Source organism: Haliaeetus leucocephalus, unplaced genomic scaffold (genome assembly GCF_000737465.1).
Source record: "Haliaeetus leucocephalus isolate CR32 unplaced genomic scaffold, Haliaeetus_leucocephalus-4.0 Scaffold752, whole genome shotgun sequence".
NCBI lineage: Eukaryota > Metazoa > Chordata > Aves > Accipitriformes > Accipitridae > Haliaeetus > Haliaeetus leucocephalus.
The window spans coordinates 3,431,458-3,456,053 of NW_010973188.1; the positions used below are offsets into that span (position 1 = coordinate 3,431,458).

The 24,596-nt window shown below is 38.0% G+C and overlaps 1 protein-coding gene and 1 long non-coding RNA gene across 2 annotated transcripts in view; one reads left to right on the forward strand and one right to left on the reverse strand.

Moving 5' to 3' along the window:
* BIRC6 (baculoviral IAP repeat containing 6) overlaps positions 1 to 24,596 on the reverse strand; it is a 177,007-nt gene that overhangs the window by 23,630 nt on the left and 128,781 nt on the right. The window contains exon 66 of the mRNA XM_010581233.1: positions 501 to 711. Coding sequence (XP_010579535.1) covers positions 501 to 711 — 211 coding nt within the window. The remainder of the gene's footprint in view (positions 1 to 500; positions 712 to 24,596) is intronic.
* LOC104840345 lies at positions 20,566 to 23,372 on the forward strand. Its single transcript, XR_775254.1, has 2 exons — positions 20,566 to 21,467; positions 22,611 to 23,372. It is a non-coding gene; the product is annotated as an uncharacterized LOC104840345 (long non-coding RNA).

A 24,596-nucleotide genomic window follows, 5' to 3' on the forward strand; every position in this document is an offset into this window, starting at 1 on the left:
TATAGAAGACATTTGGGACATTTCTTGTAAAAACTAGCATTTGGTTTGGCCCTTCCCAATCCCATTCTTTACAGAATGGGCTTCTTCAACAGCTCCCAAGGAATGCTCCTGCCTTCAGACTGACAGCAGTAAATGCACAGTCCTGCAAAATAAAGATTCACCTCTTTGAAGAGGGAAAGAAATTTAAGAAAGAGTTGAAGCTCCTAGATTCTTGAGCAGCAATCCTCTTTCTGATCAGTGGGCAGTTACTAAGTGGCAAGAGTATGCAACCTACCAGCTTCGTGTCATACAAAAAAAAAATTCCTTGTAAATAATACCGTAAAACAGAATATATACATATAAACATAAATCTAGATCAAAGAGATGATATGTTCTCACTCTAGACTGCAGCACCCATTCAGATAAATACACAGCACTGAATCTTATTTCACTTCTGTATTCATAATATGCAAGTACAAAATACAGTTTAAATGAAGGTTAGGGACGATAAAAGCGATTACCTCAGTCGGTTGGTATAAGTATCTACACAGGTCTTCATTTTAGCCAACAAAGTCCCAACAGAAGCCTGTGACTCCAACTGTTCTTCCTCCTCTTCACTGCTTTCTCCTGATAGAGGAAGCAGTAATGGTACCATCGATGTGCAGGATGCAATAGCACGGAGTAATTCTAGCAGAGCTCGGTAAAGGGGAACGTGTCGGGCCATATCCAAAACTAATAGAGAAAAACAGTTTACAAAAATTACTAAAATTGAAGACCCTTCCACTCTTAATACAGATGTTTAAAATAGAAAAGCTGATTTTAATAATTATTAAAATATTAATGACATTTAATGACAAAACACAGTATTTTGTAATAGCCATTTATAATTTGTGTTTTAATGGACTTGTCCAGAAAAAAATGGATAAGATACCTGGAAAACAAAGGTTAGCAAAAGACACAAGACAAAAGTGCTAACAAGGTATGGAACAGGATTACCACATGCTGTGTTCATTTCTAGTAGCTTAATATAAAATCCAGGCTCAAGTTGTATGCCGACAGTAATCGAAAAAAGGTATCTATGGAGGAAAAATTGTAACCTGTGGTGTAGCAGGGTAGCATTCTCTGATTCTAATAGCGTAAGCATTCATGAAGACAGACTTTCATATCGCCTACTTTATTTATAGTTATCTTCTCCTTTGGGAAAATTTGTCTGCATTATTGCAAGAATATTTATGGTCATGAAATAAATGAAGTTATATCTACCAAGAAGTCTAGCTTTGTTTCTTTTCATGGAGAAAGTATAATTTTAAAAACCATTATGCATTCTTCAGAGCATGTGAAGGCTCTGAAGAAGACGCAAATTTTATCTGCATACATATGAACCACAAAACAGTAAAGATGAATGAGAATATATATTAGGTAGCCAAACCTCATTGCCTTAGTGCAGCTCAGTGTGATGTATATGTATTATAGAAGTAACTGTGAGCAGAATATAGATATCAGCTCCTCTGACTAGGAGAAGACAGACAGAGACACACAATTCTCTAGCACCACATTGTTTATTTTTCTTTTCCACTTGCTTGGACAAATATGTAATGGATGTCATTTCAACTGACTTTGTATCATTAATAGAAATCCTGAAAACATAGCAATACGCAGAAACTTTAACACAGCTGCTTCCTCTGTCCCTAGGACATGCTGTTTTTAACCTAACTGCAGAAAAAAATTGCTCTAGTTCAAAGTATTTACAAATGACTGCGTTTATGATAAAATAAATTTATGCTTTTTCCAGCAAAAAAACCCCAACAAACAAAAAGCCCCTGACAACTCGTATTAGGACAGAACAAAGCATAGAACTCTCTAATGTTTCATTTACCACATCTCACCCTCCAAGCTAAAGCAGATCACAAAGTTTCATCTTGTGTCACCAAACCCTTAGCTCTAAATACAGCGCAATGGGACAGTATAAATAGCCAAGCAAAATTCAACAAGCTGGTTTATCCAGGTTTAAAGCTGGATTTATCTCTACCAAGAGTTCTTTGATCAACAGCTTGCTATTTGTATTTTGAAACTATTACAATGGCATAAACTCTTAACTATGTGAAGTTCTGTTGTGTTAAACAGGAAGAAAATTTACTTAAACAAAGCATTAATCTGTCAGACCTGGTATTATGGCTCTAAAAATATCCTGTGTCAAAATATTCCATCTATTTAATGCAAACTCCATTGAATTTTAACATTGGCATTGAGAAAACCAGTTTCAATTATCTGTCGTTTCTTACCTTTTATATATATGTTTTATATATATCTTCATTCCTTATGTTTAATCTCTAGTCTCTAGTGAACAATGAGTGCTCACAGAAAAACGCCCACAATGTGTAAAATGGCCTTAAAATAAACACAAATAGATCTGATGTGTGAATTAAAAAAAAAAGGGGGGAGAGGAGTGGTGGTGAAGGAAGGGCAAAAGAAAGGGTGAAAGGGAGACCATAAAACCCCATAGTGTAGCCCTCACCAGAAATGACCTCCGACCTGTAGTGCTAAAGATCAAGCAGCTCCTCAGTAGTTGTTTATTATTAACATAGTGAGTGAAGGAGAGATGCAACCTCTTAGATAACATCAGCATTTCACTTCTGGAAAGCTTTTATTTATTTATTTAAACAATGAAATTTTCATGAGGCCAGAATATATAATTTCAAATCTTTCAATGCTTGCTTGCGCTCTCCTTTGCTAAGTGGATAGTTAAATTCAAAACTACTGTCATGAGGGAAACTGAACTGACATAACTTTAAAAGGGGAATGTTTTCCAGAAAGATAGGAGAGAATTTCTGGTTTTAGCAGATTCAACTCACTTGCACTGCTTTGCAATTGTTCCCATGTGAAACAAATGAAATGCATTCATTTTGTTTTGATTTAAACAATCTTTTAGGGAACAACTAGCAATTTCTTTTACCTTAATGCTAGACTCTTCTAAACTCAATTTCTTGATACCATTATGTGTCTTCTAAGGCCTTTACTATACTTACGAACAATTATGACTCATGCAAATGTGTTTGTCCAAAATGCCAGAATTCCCTTCATCCCCAATCTAAATCCTAAAAATGTTTATCAAGATGGGATATCTGGATAAGTATCAGAAAAACTTGCTGTAAAGAACTCCAAATTGGCAAATTACTGTTTATTACCTTTATCTGGCAGTTCATCTACTCCTTGTGCCTGCTTTGCTTTCAACTGAAAGAGAATGCCAAACTGACTACAGTATGTTTTCTGCAGATACACCTCTGCTTTCTGAAATAGGTTAAGAAGACTTGAGCACTTTTTTAATCTCTATATTTACATGTAATTAGATGTTCCAAATTGGATAATGCTCAGTTTTTAAGGCACTATGTTTAAGCCACTATGACTACAAGACACTCCTTTGTAAAATACCCCTCTGGCCCAGACCTACTGTTTGCAAACCTGTCCATTTCCTCCTGGTGTGGCCGGCTGTATCTACAGATGTCCTAACAGCACCTTACTGGACTGACAGAGGCTTAGCAAGTCCAGCAGCATTCAAACTAGAACCTCAGTGCTCAGGCTGTACCACTCAGACTCCATCATCATGTTTACTGATTTTAGTGTTTGCAGCATATTTTAGTTAGTTGGGATTTATGACAGATGTCTTCCCTTTAGATATCATTATGTATATGTTTGGGGAAAGTATTTCAGAAATATAAATGATACAGCTTTGTAAAAAAAAAAGTATTTAGATCCTGTAACTAAGTCCTTTAAAGGAACTGAATTAAAATACTAAAAACATGAATACAAATATAAAATATAAATCTGCAAATTAACAAATCCTATTTCCATCAAACAGAAGGAATAGAACCTTTGGACGATCATTCTCACATACAGGTATCTTACCAACTAAGACGTCAGCAATTTGGATTTTAAGCGAATATAAACTTCAGTGAAGAGCAAGTGTTAAAAGTAATCCACTGTTTTCTTCAAAGTATGCTATTCCTTGAGAACATACCCAACTTTTTTTTGCCTGACTGAATGAGGCAATGGAGGTGGAACATAACAATTTACTCAAATAAGGTAGCTTCTTGGTAGGAAAAAGTCCAACACATCACAAAATAGAACCAAATACTTTTGCTTACAGCAGAGCTATAATTGGAATAGCATTAGCACATCTTAAATACGTCAGAATTTTTTTATATGGGTACTTCAGTTGTTTTTAGCGCTGCCTTATACATTTGATTTATATGGGCATGTACGTAAGCACACCAAACTGCAAATACACCACATTCCTAAGAAAATGAAAATGGGAGATTAAAATTGTTGCCTTTGTAAAAATGACAGATGAATATATTATCCAGGATTCTCTGTTATCCCAAATTCAAAAATGTTATTAAATAATGACAAATATCTTTTCCAAAAAGCTTAGTTTGGTGCTCCTCTCAGACTCCTGCACTGAGTGTGCCTGGACCATCCTGGCCATTAGGCACACACAAACTGCGCGGTCTTTCACATCTGTCCATTTTTGTGCTGTTGGTGTTCCCTGATTCTGCGGGAAGTGAATTGCTGAGGAAGGTCCAACCCCCAGTACCAGGGACCACTTCAGAAGCTCCCCCTTGTTGACTCTCAAACAGAACTGCTGCCCGAGAGAGCCTATCTGAACTTTTCCTAGGTTTCCTGAGCATTTCTTCAGATGACTACTATATGCCACATACTTATATCAGAAGAGAGGTAAAGGTTAAATTATTTTATTGGTAGACTCAGAGCAGGGGTTTGCCCTCAGTTTTTATCCTGCTTTCTTGTCTGCCTTAAACAGGGCCAGCAGGACAGGGCTGCCTGGCAACAACAGTATTGTCTTGGAGAAGGCTCCAAAACCATTGCCTGGAATGTGGCTTTTGCACCGCCTGACCCACTCTGCTTCCCCTGCAAGCTTCCTATGTGCTTCTCAACTTGCATTCAGTAAATACACATCAAAGTCTCACCTTTTGGCTATACCAGTGGTTAACCAGTTCAAAGAGTGGAGCATGAAGCAGAGCATCAGCTAAAAACTGCTGCTGAACCTGGAGCATGAGCAACCAAGCTGCAGACCTGTAAAATGTCCCCTCATCGGTGGCCGGGAGGCAGCTGGGACAGCCCAGGGTGAGGGAGCAGGGCCAGGAGGTGACAGAGAGCAGCAGGGCAACACCACCACAGGGTGGGCGGCAAGATGACAGCAGTGCTCTTGAAGGTTGGAATCCCAGTGCTACCACAGACAGCCGATTTAAGATTTAAAGGATAGTAACAGCAGCATCTTTATTACCATCTTTGTTTTATTAATTGCAGGAATTAAGTTCTAGAAGGATGGGTGGATCTGTCCCAGAAACAGGCCAATGTCTTATTGTCCTTGATAATTAGCAAGGAAGTTCACTGAAGCCTTTCTGGACAATAGGCAGCGTGCATATATACTCATAATTCACATCAAGAAAGCATCTCAGGTCTAAATTTATCTGTTGCATTTGTGAAAAGCAGAAATCTCAGCAAGGTCACTGCCATTTACTAAAATAGGTAGGGATGGCAAACATCTGGAAAACATCTCATGGTTTAACGGGACAGTCTTATCCCTCCTTCCCATTCCTTTGGGTAACAAAGGTCAAGTTTTACTGGAATCACTACAATTCAGTTAGCATCTTGCCACAATATTTGCAATTTAGAAAGATACTGAAGGCTAAATAGGTAAAAAATAGACATTTCATAAAACCAGATCTCCCTTATATGCCAATAATAAGCAGTCTGATTTGGGGTGATGGTGAAGGGAGCTATTTTAAGAAGTCTTGACTTTCAGAAACTGCTGAGCATCCCATCTTTTGAAAACTGCAGTCTTTCACAAATGCCTGAAGATCATGAAATATTAAGGCACTGATCACTTTTTGCAAACTTCTGGATACAGCCTACTTATTCCTGGGAAACAACTGATTAACATGCAAAGACTGTGTGTGTGTGATTTCAAAAAATTTCAACTGCTTTCCACACATCTGTTTATTCATCACCAATACAGATCTATTTCTTACAAAGACCTAAGACTACCCATATGCAATTACAACCTTAATTTAATGAAAAGGCATATGAGGGCAGGTAGTTTCACAGGATCAAGGTATCAACTTAAATTGCATATATATCTGTAACAAGATAATGGCCCAACTGAGTCTAATATTCCTTTGCTTTCTTTTAATATTATACAATATTCAAACAAAGAATAGCCAGGCCTAACAGCCCATTAAATGGATAGTACTGAACAGCAATAAATTTTTTTTGCAATTCGTTTAACATCCTCAGTACAACTTAACTGGCTATGAATAAGATTATAAAACTTATTTCCATTGCAAAGGATATTTAAAACATATCACAAAGAATATGCACATTTATTTTAAAATAAAGGAAACTATTAATATAGCATATCCATTACATCCAAAAGTCTTCACACTTTACAGCAGATTAAAGAAACAAATAGAGAAGAATAATTTGTAAGAAAATGATGAAAAGGTCTGCTTTACTTGCATCTAACGTGAAGGCCTTCCCACCGTGATTCTCACTGTGACCAAACTACCCCAAAGGAGCCTACAAACTTGATGTAAAATAAAACAGAACAGACACTTGAGGAAAAAAAACAAACACGTTTACCAGTTTTAAATATATCACATTGCCAGATGCATACCCTCCTTGCTTCTGTGCTACAAGAAAAGCTGCATATATATATATATATGCTCTCAATCTATCTTCTGTGCATAATTTCTCATTTACTAGACTCGCATCATTTAAGGACTTCTGGTATTTCAGTTATTTTAGAGGCCCACAAAAGTATGACTATTTTTTCTTATGTGCAATTTCTTTCTACTTCTGACCAATATACATGACTGACTTTCTGCCTTTGCTGAAGGAAAGAAGGGTGTGCTGGCAGCCACAGCAGAAGGCACCACTGGAAACTCTTTCCAGATTACAGCCCTTTTATTTGTTTTCTCAGAGAGCTGCCACTGCAAACACGAGAGGGATGGTCATGAATGGACAATTAAAAGGAAATAACTGAAAAGAAAAAGGCATTCTGGAGAGAATGCATATCTAAGAACAGAAAACACAAATCTAAACCAAAAAATTCTTGCAAATGGCTACAAGTGTGGCTTACATTTAACAGATCAGAAGAGGGGAAAAAACCAAGTTAAAACTTGAAATGAACAAGTAAACCTCTATAATCAAAGATGAAGCTGATTTCTGATTTTATAATTATGCTTTCATCTCCCATTCCAAGAGGCCTCCTTCTTGCATCCAGTAGAGGTTGCAGTGACCCAAGAGACGCCTTCAAGTCTCATTTCTTATTTTGTTTTGGATCTATTTTTCTCCCATTTCAGTGAGACTTTATATCTTCCTGGAAAGATGCATGACTGTGTTTTGTTAAATATTAGTCCAGAAGTAGCCATCTAATCCTGCCTCTGTTAAGTAATGTGAAAGAAAACCACTGACAGTTATGTAGAGCAGCTATATTATAAAACTATTCATATCATGCACAAATGCTCAAAATTTACTACAGTGTATCCAAACCTCCCCTGCAAAAAACCCAAGAAAATACCTTTGTATTCCAAGACTCCTATTTTTTCTTTGATAGTATTAAAGCTTAAAGAACTATGGTCTCAACAATTTAAGATGCTAAAAGTAAAATAAGACATCCTCATTACCATGCTACTTACTAAAAAGCTTAAGTCCAATGCTAAGATCATGACTGCAGTACCACACACACCTGCCACTACATTTTTCTTTTTTATTTTACTTTTTTTTTTTACCTCTGAATAATTTAAAAATAGATCTTAAAGTTCTGTCAATTTTACACCATTTCTAAAATATTCTTAGTAATTACTGAGGACATATTTTCGATGCCTCAGTATATTATTCACAAACCTAAAACCCATAGCCATGATTAAATTAAAGACTTCACGATCTCATTATCATATTAAAGACTCTCAGTAGCTACAAACACCACTGTTCAAAAAAGTCACACAAAGGAAACACTCATTTCGTATTTTTAATTAAAACCTTCAGACAGAGTCTTGTGGCCACAGATATTGCCAAGCATGAGTGAGAGACACTGTCTTTCCAATAGGGCTACATGTCCTTTTGCTAAGTATTTTAAAACCAGAGCCATTCCTCAGCCCCCCTTTACTGCATCTTTGCAAACATATGATCTATGAATGCAGTCCATGCTGCAGGCAATAGTGTCAGTTCCAAACACGTCATGCTCTGCTGCCTCTTGATTTTCTGTTTCAGAATCAACCCAGGGCAAGCCTCTTTTATAATAGGCCTAATTAACACCCTCTGTTCTGCTCCATTTTGACAGGAAAAAAAAGATTGCCTACAGAGTATTTCAAAATCAGATCTCTTTAAGAAAACATTAGCCTTCGGGTAAAAATAAAACAAAAGCTTTCCAAATATTGTCATCTTGTAATAATTTAATTAGCTTGACTTTTTCTTCAGTTTTCTTTATAGGAATAACACAAGCATTTTCACATTACTATTTCAAGTATCAGAAAAATGGCATCAGAAAAGACTAGTCCCCTTGCATAATGAAGCAGGAGAAGGAAGGGTTAAGCCCCCTTACAGGTTACAAGTTACAAATCCTGTGTCAGAGCAGTAAAACAATGCAAGAAGGGTGGGCCTCTGAATTCAAGGCATGCAGTGTCAGGCTCCAAGTTGATTATTATTATTCTTATTGTTCAGATACAGCCTTATAATTTTGCTTTTCTGATGCCAGCACTGAGCCCATTAGCAGTCAAAAAAAAAAAAATCAGATCAAGTGTTAGAAAAGATGAAGAGAAGTTAGAAATTACTTAATGGGACTGCATTCAATCATTTGTACTTCATGCTTCAACACCATGTGCATTTTTCCCCTTTCTCAAAGGGACAAGACAGAACTGGAAAAGGGACGAGAGAAAGACTACTAAACAACCCAAGGTATGGAATGAGCTGCTGTACTCTCTAAAATGAAATAACCTAAGACTTTGCAGCCTCGGTGACTAATAATGTGTATCATAAAGGTTTTTTTAAAATTATGAGGGGTAAAAATAAGTGAATAGAGTTGGACTAATCAATATATTCAGAGGAATAGGCACACCATTAGAAGAAATACCACCACTTGTAAAAGAACATACACTATACAACACATCGCTGTTAAACTTTGGAAAAGCTTAGCACTAAATGCTGGGGCAGTAAATATTGTTACAGATTCAAAAGTAATTGGGTAAATTCATGTAAGAACAGGCCATCAGGGGCTGATAAGTGAGGAGACACCACCCTTGGCCACATACTAGCAGTACCAAGGTAGCAACTGTATGTCAGCCCCATCGCTATATTCTCCCATAGGCATCTGTTATTGTCCACTATTGGTGATAAAGTAACAGGCTAACAACCTTGGTCTGTCTTGGCATTGCTAGTCTTATACGAGTCTTCTAGGAAACCTGGAAAAAAAAAAAACATTTTAACTGCAATATAAAAGGAAAACTGTGTTCAATTATAGAAGCAAAATGCATTGCTCAAGTTAGTTGGTCAGTCACCTGGAGTTAGTGTAGTAATGTGGCTCTAGGGAGCAGACCATTGCTCTTAACTATTTCTGGTTTTCTTATTTTGAAAGAATATTTGATTTTGGTGAAGTTAAGTATTTTCAGGAAAGTTTTGTTTACAAGTGAAGTCAAACAACACTTAAAAACCTGTCACAAATGTACTCATGAATCCAGAAAAAAACCTTTGCCAGAAAAAGCATGAGGCATTACTTCATTAGGCTGGTGTGTACAGTTGAGTAAACAGACAGTTTCCTGTATTTCAAAAGGATAGGAAAAAGAAACCCAAATGATATAAAAGACATAAAAACCAAACTGAGCTTTTAAAGCATAAGTGACTACTAAAACTATGCGTGGTCCTCAGTTTTGGAGATATTACTATTTCTGTGCCACACTCCAGTCCCTGATAATGGAATCCATTACAGAGATCACTCTCTGCCATTAAATAGTGCTCCAAATAATCTTGAAAAGGTAGTCAGGTAATGAAGGGATGCTTCTTGGGGGCTACAGAGCCATCTAACATGGGGGGTGGGGAATACATCATCAGATAAGAATAATTAATGACGACTAAAAGTGCAAAATTCTATATTCATTGGTTTTGTTTGAAAAAATGGTCCAGTAGGCATCAGTGTAGAAAGTATGAGAACAGAGTACTGCAGAGGAAGTCTGTACTGCCACAGGATCCAACCCCACAGCAACTTTTAAGAATCTCTCCTCTGAAAGATCGCTGGTTTTACCCAACATCAGTTCTTTAAAACAACAAAATATGAAGAAACTCAATTGAAACATAAAGCTATAACGAAATCATGCTTGTATCTAAATCTAGAAAACAAGTGTAAGGAAGCATCAATGTAAAGCTACAGGATTGCTCTACATTATCCAATAAATAGATAAAAGAATGATACAAAAAAAGATATGAAGAAAGATATATATATATATATATAAAAGAAACGCATTCAGAAAATGCATGAGAATAAAGTTTTTTGCCTGCTCAGGGGATGAGAAAAAACCACTTCATTATTAACACAACCTTTTACTACAGCATTTAGTAAGATAAAAAGGACCAGTAATTTCTATTTGAGGTAGATGTAATCAAATAAATCTAATATTAAAGGTAAGCTAGAAGTGTCAAATTAATCTTACACTTAGCCAAGAAAATAAGAAAAATATTTTCTGCCCAGAAAAGAATACAAGATTTAAATAGTCTGCAGACAAAACCTTTCCTGAAAAAGCAAAAATAAACCCAAACCAAATCAGGTGCAAGCTTGCCTACCACCTCATGTTAAGTGTCTCAAGTGCAGGCACTCCACAGAGATGGAAGGAAAGGTATCGCTACTCTAAGAACACAAAGCAAGATTTTTAAGGAAGTTAATCTGGCTTTCATCATCCCTGCATTGGAGGAAGGAATAGCGATTTCACTATTTTTGGCAGAGGAGTGGGCAAGCAGCCACCTTGAAATGGTCCTCAGTCTGAGCATTACCCCTTCCAGCCCATAAAACAGTCACTACTATTTTACAATAAGATGGGAATTGAAAATAAGATGGAAACCTGCCATTTCATTGCACATGCTGCAGAAATCAACATGGAAATTCAAAATTAAATAATGAAGTTGTGGGGTGTTTTTAAACCATTACTTCAGCAGATGGAAAAAGGCCAAGACCGGGGTCTTCTGTTCTGTCAGCAGAGGATACCAACATTGTTACTGGAATGAAGGGATGTGTGGTTCCTGTGCTTTACAGCAAACTTTCCATATGTGTGAGCACACCTACAAGATCATGTCCCCAGGGGACAGAAAGGAGATTACTTAGGAATCTCATTCTGCCTTAAATATCCCAATTATTTCGCTTGGCCAATATGGCAGAGCCCCTGTGCATATGCAACACAGAACGTTTATCACTTCAGCGTATTTTCTAGAGAATAGTTGGTTGTTTAAATACCAAGATGGGCTTTTGGCAAACACGCAAAGTGCAGGCTGAGGAGAAAAATTCAAGCCTAACAGCCTCCTTGAGTCTAAATTAAATGAAAGGTAACTGGTTGCCCTCACTGCATAATGAAAGTGCCTTAGAGTGCAAATAGCTATGTGGCAAATCTATCAACCAGTTTAACTGAGCACCACATATGATGGGAAGAATCATCTCTGTGCCTCAGACTTGTGGAACAGGAGAATTTGCACCTTCCGTGCAACCTCATGCAAGTTCCTGCATCACTTATTAAAATGGATCATCCTCCATTATGTTACAATATAACAATAAAGACTAACTCAAAAGGAAAGAAAATATTCTTTTGTTAATGAGTGGTACTATCTTGAAGTCGTCCTCTAGAGCAGACAAGAAGATACAACTACTATTAGAAAAAGCTAGAGTTTGTGTGTTGGAATAATCTACCATAGATTAACTCTTTTTCTAGACTAACTCCTTCAGCCACAGAGACCCATTTCCTTTGACTTGTACTCAATACTATGAATACCCTCAGAGAACAGTAAGAAAGGAAATACTATCAATGGGAAGTGTCTGCATAAGAGTATGGGAAATGCCAGATACATTTATAATATTTTAGTTTCAGAAACAGGAAAGAAAACAAGAATACAGAAGAAATAAAAGACGAGTGAGACAGTACTGCCCAGAATAATGAAGACCTATCACTTGACCAAACAAATGAGACTTTCAACTGCTGAAAACGAAAGCCAGCCCTCACCTCAATGTTCCAGTAAGTTCCTCTTCAAATGCATGCCGAGCTACACACCTCAGCTGACAAAACTCTTCCCATGCTTCCCTGAAAGTGAGCTCGCTCTTAGGAAAGGCAAAGTAAAAATGTCTAGAACTAACCCTGGCAATCTGCTCTGTACATGAACAGAAAGAAAGGGCTTGCTAGTTTGGTCAAAAATTTTTTAGCAGCTTATCCAATTGTGCTGCCACTAATTGACAAAGCCACTTATATGGAAAAAGACAAAAAAATTGAAAATGCATTACTTAAAATTCCTTCAGGAGTCTCTGGTGTGTACCGATAAAACAAGGACCAGGAAGGCATGAGAGTTAAAAAGAAAAAAAAAGGAAAAGAAGCAGATCGTACATTTCTGCGATACAATATAGACCTGCAGGACATCTAGTATGGTGTCACATTCTCCTCTGATGTCATTCTCTTCTCAAAAAGGACTGAGTCTGTTGGTAATGAGACGCATCATTTTTAAAATTAATTCTTAATGCCTCCAGTAAAATCTGTGAATGTTTGTAGCACATGGTGCTGCACAGCAATCTATTCCAGATACCCTGCACTCATATTCCCAACCATGATTACCAAGTCTAAATAAAACCACTCGAGATGTACTGTCTGACTAAAGTAAAATAAGAAAAAATGGGAGGCCCAGTAATATTTACTCTGGAAATTCTGAAAGCTGCAATGTGGTATCTCAAGTTTTAAAGGGCCTGCTGAATGTCTTTACCAATTACCCTCAGAGGGAAAACCAGTCTTGTACTTACAGACTCCCAATCTTGTCCTACAAGCACAGATATAGCTACCAGTGTTGGCTTCCAATTAATGAAGGGAAAAAAGGAACTCCTGGATGAGACACTCATGGGCCTTAACAATGAGATAAATGGACCGGGAAAGATTAAGGATAGGCTCCCTCCACTTTAAAGAAGGCAGAACCTTTACTGTCTTGTGCCTTGAACAGTCACATCTGTGACCTGTGCTGTTGTCTGTAAATTAAACAGCTATCACAAGATGGTGACAGTCTAGTGGCAGAGAGAATTTCATGGAACACTTATGGCCAAAACCGAACACTTTTGAAGACAACGGCCCCTACCTTTTACTTCTCAAGGGAATAATTTCCATTAGCTCTTTGAAGTAAACTTCAGTCTTTAAAGGACTAAGTGCTTTACCTGACATGCAATCTAGTACTCAATTACAAACCAAATCTAAGCGGCTTTGTTCCTCATAACAACTAGGTTTTTAATTCTCAAATATCTCAATGCCATGATGTTTTAATACATATGTCATAATTACTCCCTATAAATTACAACAAATTTCTGCAACAGTAGAGCTAAAAGCACAAATTTACAATTTGTTCTTTCATAAATCTTTTATATTACTAACCACTCAAATGAATAATCGGTTTTAACATTTTAAAAAAATTCTCTTATTAAAGTTCTACTCCAAAAACACTATCTACTAGGAACAGTCTGCTACTTTAAATGTTTTGAAAATATAATAAGCATATATTCATATTCTTCTGCAATAGAAAACAAAAGATTTAATGAGATGATAATTTCATCCTTATTCCAACAGAATTTCCAACTAAAGATGACAAATCAGAGGAAAGAAATGTGGCAAAAGGTGCTGGAACGGTGGTATATTCTAGGTTTGTTTCTTTTGTTTTTTAAGATCAGTCATCTGGAAACTCATACGAACAAGATTTGTTCTTTGTCACAAGGTAAGATGCTTTAAGGGCTTTGGAGAAAGAAGAACTTGTTCTAGTATTGTTCTCTGAGAGTCACCCTCCTGGACTAGGACCAGTTCTCACTACTCTGCTTCCCTTTGCTTGCCCAGTGAGGACCTGATATTCACTTAATGGACTCCTCTAACAGCTCAAAAACTTGATACTTGAAAGCCCTAATACTCCTCCAGAAGCATGCAGCCTACACTCAAACCAATGTGAAGAAATACTCCTGGATACCTGCTGTCTTTGACAAAACAACCTCTTGAGCTGCAGAGAACAGTCATGAATCATGACTGAAGCATTTTAAAAGTTATTGCTTTTCAAAGGTACAATACCCATACAAGAGATTCTTTTTGACACCAGTTGTCCTGGTTTAAGCCCAGCCAGCAACAAAGTACCACAAGGTCACTTGCTCACTCCTCCCCCTTGGTCGGACAGGGAGGAGAAAATACAACAAAAAGCTCGTGGGTTGAGACAAGGACAGGGAGGGATCACTCACCAGTTATGGTCAGCGGGCAAAAGCCAGATTCAACTTGGGAAAAAAACCGAAATCAATTTAATTTGTTACCAATCAAATCAAAACAAGGATAATGAGAAATAAAACCAAATCTTAAAAACACCTTCCCCCTCCAGCCCTCCCTCCTTCCCAGACAACTCCAGTCCCAATTTTCTCTACCTCCTACCCCCAGCAGCACAGGGGATGGGGAATGAGGGTTGGGGTCAGTTCGCCACACCTTGTCTCTGCTGCTCCTTCCTCCTCAGGGGGAGGACTCTTCACTCTTCCCCTGCTCCAGCATGGGGTCCCTCCCACGGGAGACAGTCCTCCACAAACTTCTCCAATGTGAGTACTTCCCACGGGCTACAGTTCTTCACAAACTGCTCCAGCATGGGTCCCTTCCATGGGGTGCAGTCCTTCAGGCACTGACTGCTTCAGCACAGGCTCTCCCATGGAGTCACGGCCATCTTCAGGGACATCCAACTGCTCCGGCGTGGGCTCCTCCACGGGCTGCAGGTGGACATCTTCTCCCCCATTCACCTCCATGGCCTGGAGGGGGGACAGCCTGCCGTCTCACCACAGGCTGCAGGGGCATCAAAACCTCCTCCAGCGCCCCTCCTTCCTCATTGACCTCGGTATCTGCAGAGGGGTTCCTCTCACATTCCACTTCCCTAACTCCACTGCAGGTTTCCCTTATTAAATATGTTATCCCAGAGGTGCTGATTGGGTTGGCCTTGGCCAGCAGCGGGTCTGACTTGGAGGTGGGGAAGCTTCTAGCAGCTTCTCACAGGAGCCCCCCCTGTAGCCCCTTCCCCCGCTACCAAAACCCTGCCACACAAACCCAACACACCAGTGAAGAAGAGAAAAATGAAGATTGCCTGAAGTCTCATGTGAGACTAGAGACTGAAAAAGAGAAAAAAGCCTCTCACCTTTTTTCCATCATTCCCTTCCCACCATATCCAGAAGGTCACCACACACAGTTTGGGCTGAAACCCTCACCTCTAACTCTGGAATGTTCATCAGTCACCAATTTCTGAATTGCTTCAGTTCATCAAGAGAGTGATTTAAATAGCTCCCTCAAAACAAGTATGTGACATATCACTCAACACCCTCCAAAGGTAGATTGGCTCAGTTTTTCATAAACTATTACTCAACTGTCAAACTTACTTTTCTTGACAAAATACCAGAGCATTCTGTGTGCATTCTGACCATATTCAGCTCAACCGCTGAACAATACAGCAGCGGTTGAGCTTGACCAGTGCTAAGAGAAGCTGGTTTTGAAAGGCATGTGGCAGAAGAACCGGTACCACTCCATGCCCATTTAATTGATTTCTTAACCCAGAACTATTTTAAAGCAAGTGTGAGAGAATGGAACAAGTAAATTTCTGGTAAATGAAGACTGACACGTGGGAACAAACTAGAGGAACGTCTGTAGTTAGGTATGAGAGATTTCTGAATTATTCCAAGGATATTCTGGGTCAGCAACTAAGTTACAAAATCAGGAAAAAACCCCAGACAATAGCCAAAAGGCATTGAAGTTCCTCAATCAGAAGGAAAACAAGATGTAGACACATAGCTGAGGTGTCAAAATCATCAAGTCAATGCTGAGATGAAACACATGAAAGAGGTGTGAGTAAGAATAGTAAGAAATCTAAAAGTAACTTGTGTTGCTACAGATGAAGGATCTGAGTTCTTCCTCTGTTTTCAACAGAGAGTAAAAAAACACTTTGAAACCTGGCTCAAACTGGCCATGCCCATCACTGCTGACTCAAGGGCATCACACATCAACCCGTATCATAAAAATCAGACTAACAGCTCCTACAAAGAAAACAGTAGCTGTGTTTAGTTCTCAGGAGAGAGGAAATAAAAACCCCAAAAACCACCAAAAAACCCAAAACCTAAGGAAGTAGGAAGGAGCATGGATATCCACTTCTCACTTAAGCTAAACGAAACCAGTTCATCTTAATTTGTGCATGCTGTTGCATCTCTGAACAGACAGAGCTTTGCTCTATTGTTCTGCAAATTAACTGAAAAAGTGTCAGATCTCATAAAGAGAAGTTTGTGGAGGTTGTCAGAGAAGAAAACTAGAATGTATCACCTACAGGATGCATGTGCTACCACATTTCAAGTAGTTTCCTGCATCTTAAGGAAAATGCAGAACAACTACAAAAGTCTTCATGGACAACTGATGTATGAATTATTTTAACCTTTTAAGTGCAGTCAGCTCTTTACATTTTTCTTTCCATTTTAGCCTCCAAATCTTTCTTTACATTCTGCTTTAACTTGCAATCTTCTTCAGACCATTTGCTCTCTATAAGGGCAAACAGTATCTTAGTCAAAACATGAGATTTCAATGAAAAAATACAGCATATAGAATAATATCAGAGTACAGGAAAATCAAAATTACATAAATCCATAAAAATACATGAGGAAAAAGAAAACACACTTTGGTTAAGAGTACTTGTTCCTTTTGTATATGTGGTGTTATGGGTGTTCCACATTACTCATAGCAGTACCATATAGCAAGATAACCATCATCTAAGGATCAAGACTGTAAATAATTGAATTTATACCACTGAGTTTTTACAAGATAGCCTGGCAACTTCCCCTTGAAGTATGAATATCTTTAAAATATGACATACATTTGTATTGCCTAAGGTCTATTCCCATGCAATAGAAATGCTCAAACATCAGCAGTAATGAACAGAATGACCTCTAATCAACAGAATTTGTTCTGCTCTTGGGATGCTACATAAATCAGTTACCACGGAGTTGCCAAAGTCTTACTTGAAAGCTCTGCCTAGACAGAAGAACAGAATTAAATTTAGGACATTTTCAGATACCAGAGTCCAAACCCAAATGCTGTGTAACCATGTAACGTTCACCCCAAAACAGGTGGTTTTATTACTGATTTGTATAAAATATACTCCCAGACTCTAACGTTATTTTACACAAAATGTGAAAAATCTCCATATCTTTCCAAATATTATCAAATAGTATGGATAAATCAAGTCCTCTGAAATCAGCCTATATTACTTGCTTCACCTATGTGAGAAATTTTGCATGAAATTTTCTCTTCACACTGGAGATACATTGTAACATCCTTGAACACTGCCAGGGATGGGGCATCCACAGCTTCTCTGGGCAACCTGTTCCAGTGTCTCACCACCCTCACAGTGAAGAACTTCTTCCTAATACCTAATCTGAATCCACCCTCTTTCAGTTTAAAACCACTACCCCTTGTCCTGTCACTACACTCCCTGATAAAGAGTCCCTCCCCATCTTTCCTGTAGGCCCCCTTTAGGTACTGGAAGGCTGCTATAAGGTCTCCCCGGATTCTTCTCTTCTCCAGGCTGAACAACCCCAACTCTCTCAGCCTGTCTTCACAGGGGAGGTGCTCCAGCCCTCTGACTGTCTTCATGGCCCTCCTCTGGACCCGCTCCAACAGGTCCATGTCCTTCTTATTTGGGGGCCCCAGAGCTGAATGCAGCACTCCAGCTGGGGTCTCATGAGAGCAGAGTAGAGGGGCAGAATCACCTCCCTCGACCTGCTGGCCACACTTCTTTTGATGCAGTCCAGGATACGGTTGGCTTTCTGGGCTGCGAGTGCACATCACCGGGTCACGTTGAGCTACTTGTCAACCAACAGCCCCAAGTCCTTCTCTGCAGGGCTGCTCTCAATCCACTCATTGCCCAGCCTGTATTTGTGCTTGGGATTGCCCCAACCCACGTGCAGGACCTTGCACTTGGCCTTCTTGAACTTCATGAGGTTTGCACGGGCCCACCTCTCAAGCCTGTCAAGGTCCCTGTGGATGGCATCCCTTCCTTCCAGCGTGGCGACCGCACTGCACAGCTCGGTGTTGTCGGCAAACTTGCTGAGGGTGCACTCAATCCCACTGTCCATGTCGCCAACAAAGATGTTAAACAGTGCCGGTCCCAATACCCACCCCTGAGGAACTCTACTCATCACTAGTCTCTACTTGGACATCGACCTGTTGACTGCAACTCTTTGAGTGCGACCATCCAGCCAATTCGTTATCCACTGAGTGGTCCCATCCGTCAAATCCATGTCTCTCCAATTTAGAGACACAGATGTTATGCGGGACAATGTCAAAAGGATGGATTCCTCAAGTTTCCTATAATAAGTAATGTTACGCCTCTCAACCTTTCTTTTTTTCTTCCCAAACAGCAACTCCTTGTCAGCACTGACAGCTTAAGCAGCTACTGCCCCATCCCTCTTATTGTGCTGTGCTAGTATTTTTTTTTGGCTGGGTTTGTTTTCCAAACCAGTCCATGTCATGTCCGCACAGACATGTGTATCAATACAATGGAAGGACGGGAGGGGAGAAATGCCATCAAACCAAGGTCCACAGCAAACATTAGATCTGAATCATGGTGTGCAGGAGGTGTCACTCGCCCTTGACTGCATGCAGAAGGAGCCCAGAGAAATTTGTTTCCTTGGGTTCACCTTAGCCACTGAAGTGGCAGTTGCATCACAACTATGAAAACAGCAAACCACTACAAGACCTCAACTATGGCATTAACAAGGCCAAGAAATACTTTGGGAACCTTTTGCTGCTCTCTGTGGATACATCTTAATTAGCTCGTTATTTGCAGTGGAGCTGCTGAATGTACTTTATTCTCACTATTTATACTTGATAATAGTGCACGAAATTCTTCTGCTGACCTTGAATCTTTATACCTGCTTGTGTTGACCAGGTGACAGATTCCTACCCTCCAAACACATCATTAATCTTTAAATAAAAGATGCACATTGCACAATTTCCCCCCTTTCACAAAGGAAAGTGTTTGATTTTTCATATGTGAAGGTTAATATAGTACAATGGCTTGAAAATTTGGTTATGGCTAGGTGCTCTCAGCAACGTGAATGATCAGAATACACAGGTGAACATTTCCCCATCTTTGTATCTCTGAATGGATCCAAATGAATACAGAAATACGTTCAAGATACATAAACAGAAAACAATTCCAGGAACAAGTGAAGTTGCAGCAGCCTTTTCAGAATAAGGGAAGAGCTTAAAAGGAAAGACCATATACCCATATTGGAATATATTTTACAGAGGCTATGCTGGAGAGATTTAACCTAATTACTTAATTCTAGAGTCAGACAATTTCACTGAGGCAACATTACTTTCAGGATAAAGGGCAAATCACATACAAGTACCATAAAACTCACGGCACTTCAAACATGGTATTTACCATTAAAATAATGCACATGTAAAATAAGCAGTTTTGTCCATTACTAAGAAACTAACAAATGTACTTAGACCCTTTAGAAAAATGAGAAAAAATTTCAATGTGTAAGTAAATTAATCTGAAAATGGAAGTACTTAAAGCAATGATTTTACCCTCTTTTGCTTGCTCACAAAAAGATTATTGAAAACTGAATTTCAAACAACGCCTTGTAATTTCTAAAAAATATGCTGTTCTAGAAAGTGATCAAGGTTTTTGGTTTTCTACCGTTTGAATTAAATGTAATTAATCATATTTTGATTTTTCTTAAGCATAAGCTTTTTGTACTTCTGAATTGCTTGATATTGCAAGCATTTTTTTAAAAATAAGTTTTCCAATGTATGTAAAATATAGTTGCCTTCATATCAAGAAGCTATGCTATACCAATGAAACACATTCCTTCGGTAGTCTTCATAGATCAAAGTGACTGAATAAAATTATTTGAAACATAGCTACTTGCAGAGGTTATTAAAATTGTGGCTTTTTATCTGAAGAGACTGGGAAGAAAAGAAGACTTCGCAGAGCTCCCCCCCCTTTCCAATAGGGCAGGCAAAAAATACCTCTCTGATTTACCTATGAAAAAACTGAGTTACTGCTTCCTATGAAATCAGAACAGGAATATTTTTCTTTAAGTCTGTGTTTTCATTAATTACACACTAACCTGCATTCTTTGGGGGTGAAGAAAAAGAAGAAAAGCGTTAGAAGTAGTATTTCCCATAGAAACAATTGTCTGTCAAACAAAGCATAAAAAGACAAAAGGCAGAAACACTGTTTCAGCTTGAATGCCTTAATGTCACCATTTGTCATGCAGTACTTCCTCAGAAAACCCTGAAGTACAGTTAACTCTACTCCTCTTTACACCGCATGCTTTCCCCTTTGGTACAGAATTAAAATGTGCCGGGCCTGACAATGAAACAGCAGAGCCATCGCACATTGTTATGCAACTCACTGTCTGCAAGGGTGGCTCGTAGCTCCTTCTTTATTCAGCAAGTGCCAAGTGCATGTTTAATCAATGTCACAGCTCACCACAGTGTGCAACTAAAGCCACTGTCATTCCCCTCTTCAGATTTGCCTGGCTAAGTTATGCAATGCTCCGAAGAATACCTTGGAATTCTTTCCAGAGGCTCTGAATGCAGGTGTGTGACAGCGTTCACACTATTGCCAGTAAAGCAGACTTCATCCTTTTTCAGGCTGGACTAAAATTACATAGTGTGACTGCACGTAGTTCGCTGCATTTGGAATTACAGCATGTCAACGTGAGAAAGCCTCTTCAGACGGCTGCCACAAAGAGTAAATCAAAGGCTGGGTTTTTCTGAAGTCTTAATAAATAACTAAGTATAACTGAATAACACCAGGAGCTGTTAGTATTTTCTTTTTTTTTTAAGACAAAACCGAACAGCATGCATTTCGTTGCTCTGCATCATCTAAGGAAAAAAATCCTCAATTTTAATGCGAATTAGTCAACAGTGAGGATCATTACCAGTAAGGGTTTTACTGGTTTTCGACTACACTTGCTTTAGTGGATTACGGAGAGAGAAGGCCAGTCATTTGGAAGATTCTGTAACATTATTATCCTCACCGACAAACTTCATCAAGGAACTGTTCATGCTCCTATCTGGTCTGTCTGAGTGAGGAGAGCAGCCCCTTCATGAAGATAAAAGCCTGGTTTGCCACTGAATCGACGAGTAAGAAGCATGTCTGATGACATTTTATTCCTGATGCAATGTAGGGTAAGAAACATATCTTTTTTTTTTTTTTTACCTTTCTATGAGCTATGCTCTGAGCTGATGGCTTTAATTAGACTCACAGCAGAAATATGTTTATCTCCAATGATTAAAGATGTTTGCCAGGAAAGAAAAATGCTATTGCACTATAAAATGTGATTGCAAATCTTCAGTAAATTGGGGTTATCTGAACTAGTAGAAATCCCAATCAAATTTTGGTTTAAGGTTAGAAATTTCTGATCAATAAGGCTAAAACAGCATAGCAGATTACGTATAATATCAACATCTCTGCCACCAATTAACAATTTTACAGGGAATATGTTTCTAGAGGATATGTGACTAAATTAAGAGTACAAGAGCAGCTAAGTTAATAGAGATGACCTGTCAACCTCACTTTTGCAACAAAAAAAATGTAATAAATCATACACGCATCTGTAAATATCTATTTCAAGTCCTTATATTGCATAGAATTTTATTACTATAAAAGTACTACTGTCCTTTGGCATACTGCAGTAATAAGCATATATAATAACAACCACCTTTATATTTGAAGAGACAGACATTTTCTGTTAAATGTTTACTGGTGCATGGATGTCCAAAAGCTGATCTATTAAACAAGCAAAAGGATAAGATCTCATTTGCAATTCCCTACTTAGGGCTCACTGGTCAAAAAAGACTGGAATACTGTATTAAGGAGGCATATTTTGCATGTTCAAAACCAGTAGACATGAATATTTTCTACTGTTTTTGTACTGTGACAGTTAAATATTTAACAACAGCTGAAAATTCACATAATCTCCCCAGGCATTTCAGAGTATTTGACAATGCCCACATACTTGCTTTCATCAATTTGATGTTTCACAAGTAAACGAATTAGCTGGCTAAAGACAAATTTTAATTTTCTTTTATAATAAAGCATATTAATTGGCTTGAAGCATCAAGCTATTTTTCACTCCTATCAAATCTGTATCTAGAGAACAATTACTTTTAAAATGGACATGTTCATATAAAAAGAAAACAAAGGATGAATACAAATCAATAAACATAGAAATAAGAAATATTGTGTCAAGTAGTACAGAATTGTTTTTAAAAAGATCAAAGCTTGCATGTTTGTCAGACCAGATTTACCATTTGTTTTCTTTCTTCTAGCTAGCTGCCAGAATACTGGTGAAGGTATTTGCAGGAAAAATGGGGACCTCTGCCATCACAACACTGGAAGATGTAAAAAGGCAAGAGGAGAAAGAGGAAAAAGAAGAATCTATTTTAGCACTGCTTGGGATTATTGGAACTGTGCTTAATTTATTTGTTATTGTATTTGTGTACATCTACACTACACTTTGATGACATTTTTGAACGTCAATTGCACAGCACACAGTGCAAAGACCAGCGATGGTAAGAATGATTTCTAAATTTAAAGCAAAAAAACCCCACTGTCTGAAAAGATTATCAAAGACATTCCAGAGCAAAGTGTGTGGCTAAGGGCGCTGCATCAATGACTGCTAAATGTATCTGCGAGCCCAGCTAGGGTGCTAAATTACATAAATGAAGGCAGACAATATTCAACTTCTCATTGATAACAGATGAAAACCAAATAGCAGAAACAGAGATGGCACTGTTTTATTGCCAGCAAATGTGCGAGACACCAGAAATGTAAGCAAACACTGAAAACAATCAGAACATAGGAAGAGATTAATTAAATATACAAATACATATAAAGCAAACCCCATGATGCTTTCTATGGTTTTGTGCAGTATGTCTCTTCATAGCCGAGACCAGAAAACCAACAAAAGGGTTTTATTTTTAGTTCACCATAATTTAAGCTATAACTTACACTAATGTATAAGTGTGGGAACAGGAACACTGTTATACTAAAAATTGTAATATTATAAATAAAATTTTAACTATTGACTATATTCTGCAGCATTTTTGTTAGTCTTGTGGAAAGCTGAAAAGGTTAGATTTTCTTGCCTTTACTGAATCTGTATTTGAAATCATCATGCTATACCGACAATGTGCTTTTCTAATTAAAAATCCTTTAAAGTGGTGTGAAAAAATAAAGAATAGTTTCAGTACTTCTTTTAAGAAATATTAATAATTAAGATGACACACTAATACATATTCTCCACATGAAAAAAAAATCGTTACATTTTCTATATCCCCATTTTTAGAATGTGTTTAAACATTAGTCAAATATAACTTTCATGTTGTCATCCTGAAATTTATTTTCAAGTAAAATAAAACACATCACACAAAGATTCATGATGTTGCATGGAAAACAGGTTTAATAATCTTTGCCCAGAAGAGTATACTCTCTCTTTCTGGACCAGGTCCTGAAGAGATTTTCCCTTTTTGTATTGTTTATGATTGAGGCCCAGAATTGCAACTTTTATGCATACTTCATGGAACATCCAATTAGACTATTGAAATTAATGAAACTGTTTACACATTTTAAATTAAACCTATGCATGTCTTTGAATTAGATCCAAAGCTGCAGACAGTCTGAGATCATAGGAGTTTTTGTATACATTAATATATCTCACACATATCTTCTAATAGAAAAGCTGCTTTTGAAAGCTTAGGATTAAAAACACAGTACAAAAACAACACAAAAAAAGAAACACTGATTTTAATAAATACTGTTCTTAATCTTACATGTGCCACAGAGGAACAACAGAGGAGCTGTATTTCTGAAAATCAGCTTGGTTCCTTCTTCTAGGCTGCAAAGCTATATCCAGTCTTTCCATAAAATGAGAAGCAGAAGGAATACATCCCTTGTATAGGTGATAGCTTATTACTGTATAGAGCTTCATAACTGCTAAACTAACTGAGCCTTTGGAAGTCACTTTGAAACAAGCACACGCATAAAATAAGGTCAGGGATCTAGAACAGCATGAATTTGGTAATGATATTTCAGACAGTTGTAGAAACTACTCTGTAACACCGATTTATGGATGAATGAGGTGGAAGATGGTATATTCTGGTTTTGTGACTCTGAGTCAATACTGGCTCAACCAGAAGAAATGATAAACAGAGCTGAGGCCACACTGGAAGGAAACATGTGCAGCTAAGAAAATTTATTCACTATCTATAGTCTTTAGCAAGTCTCTAGCATTGTATACTCATTTTCAGTATATG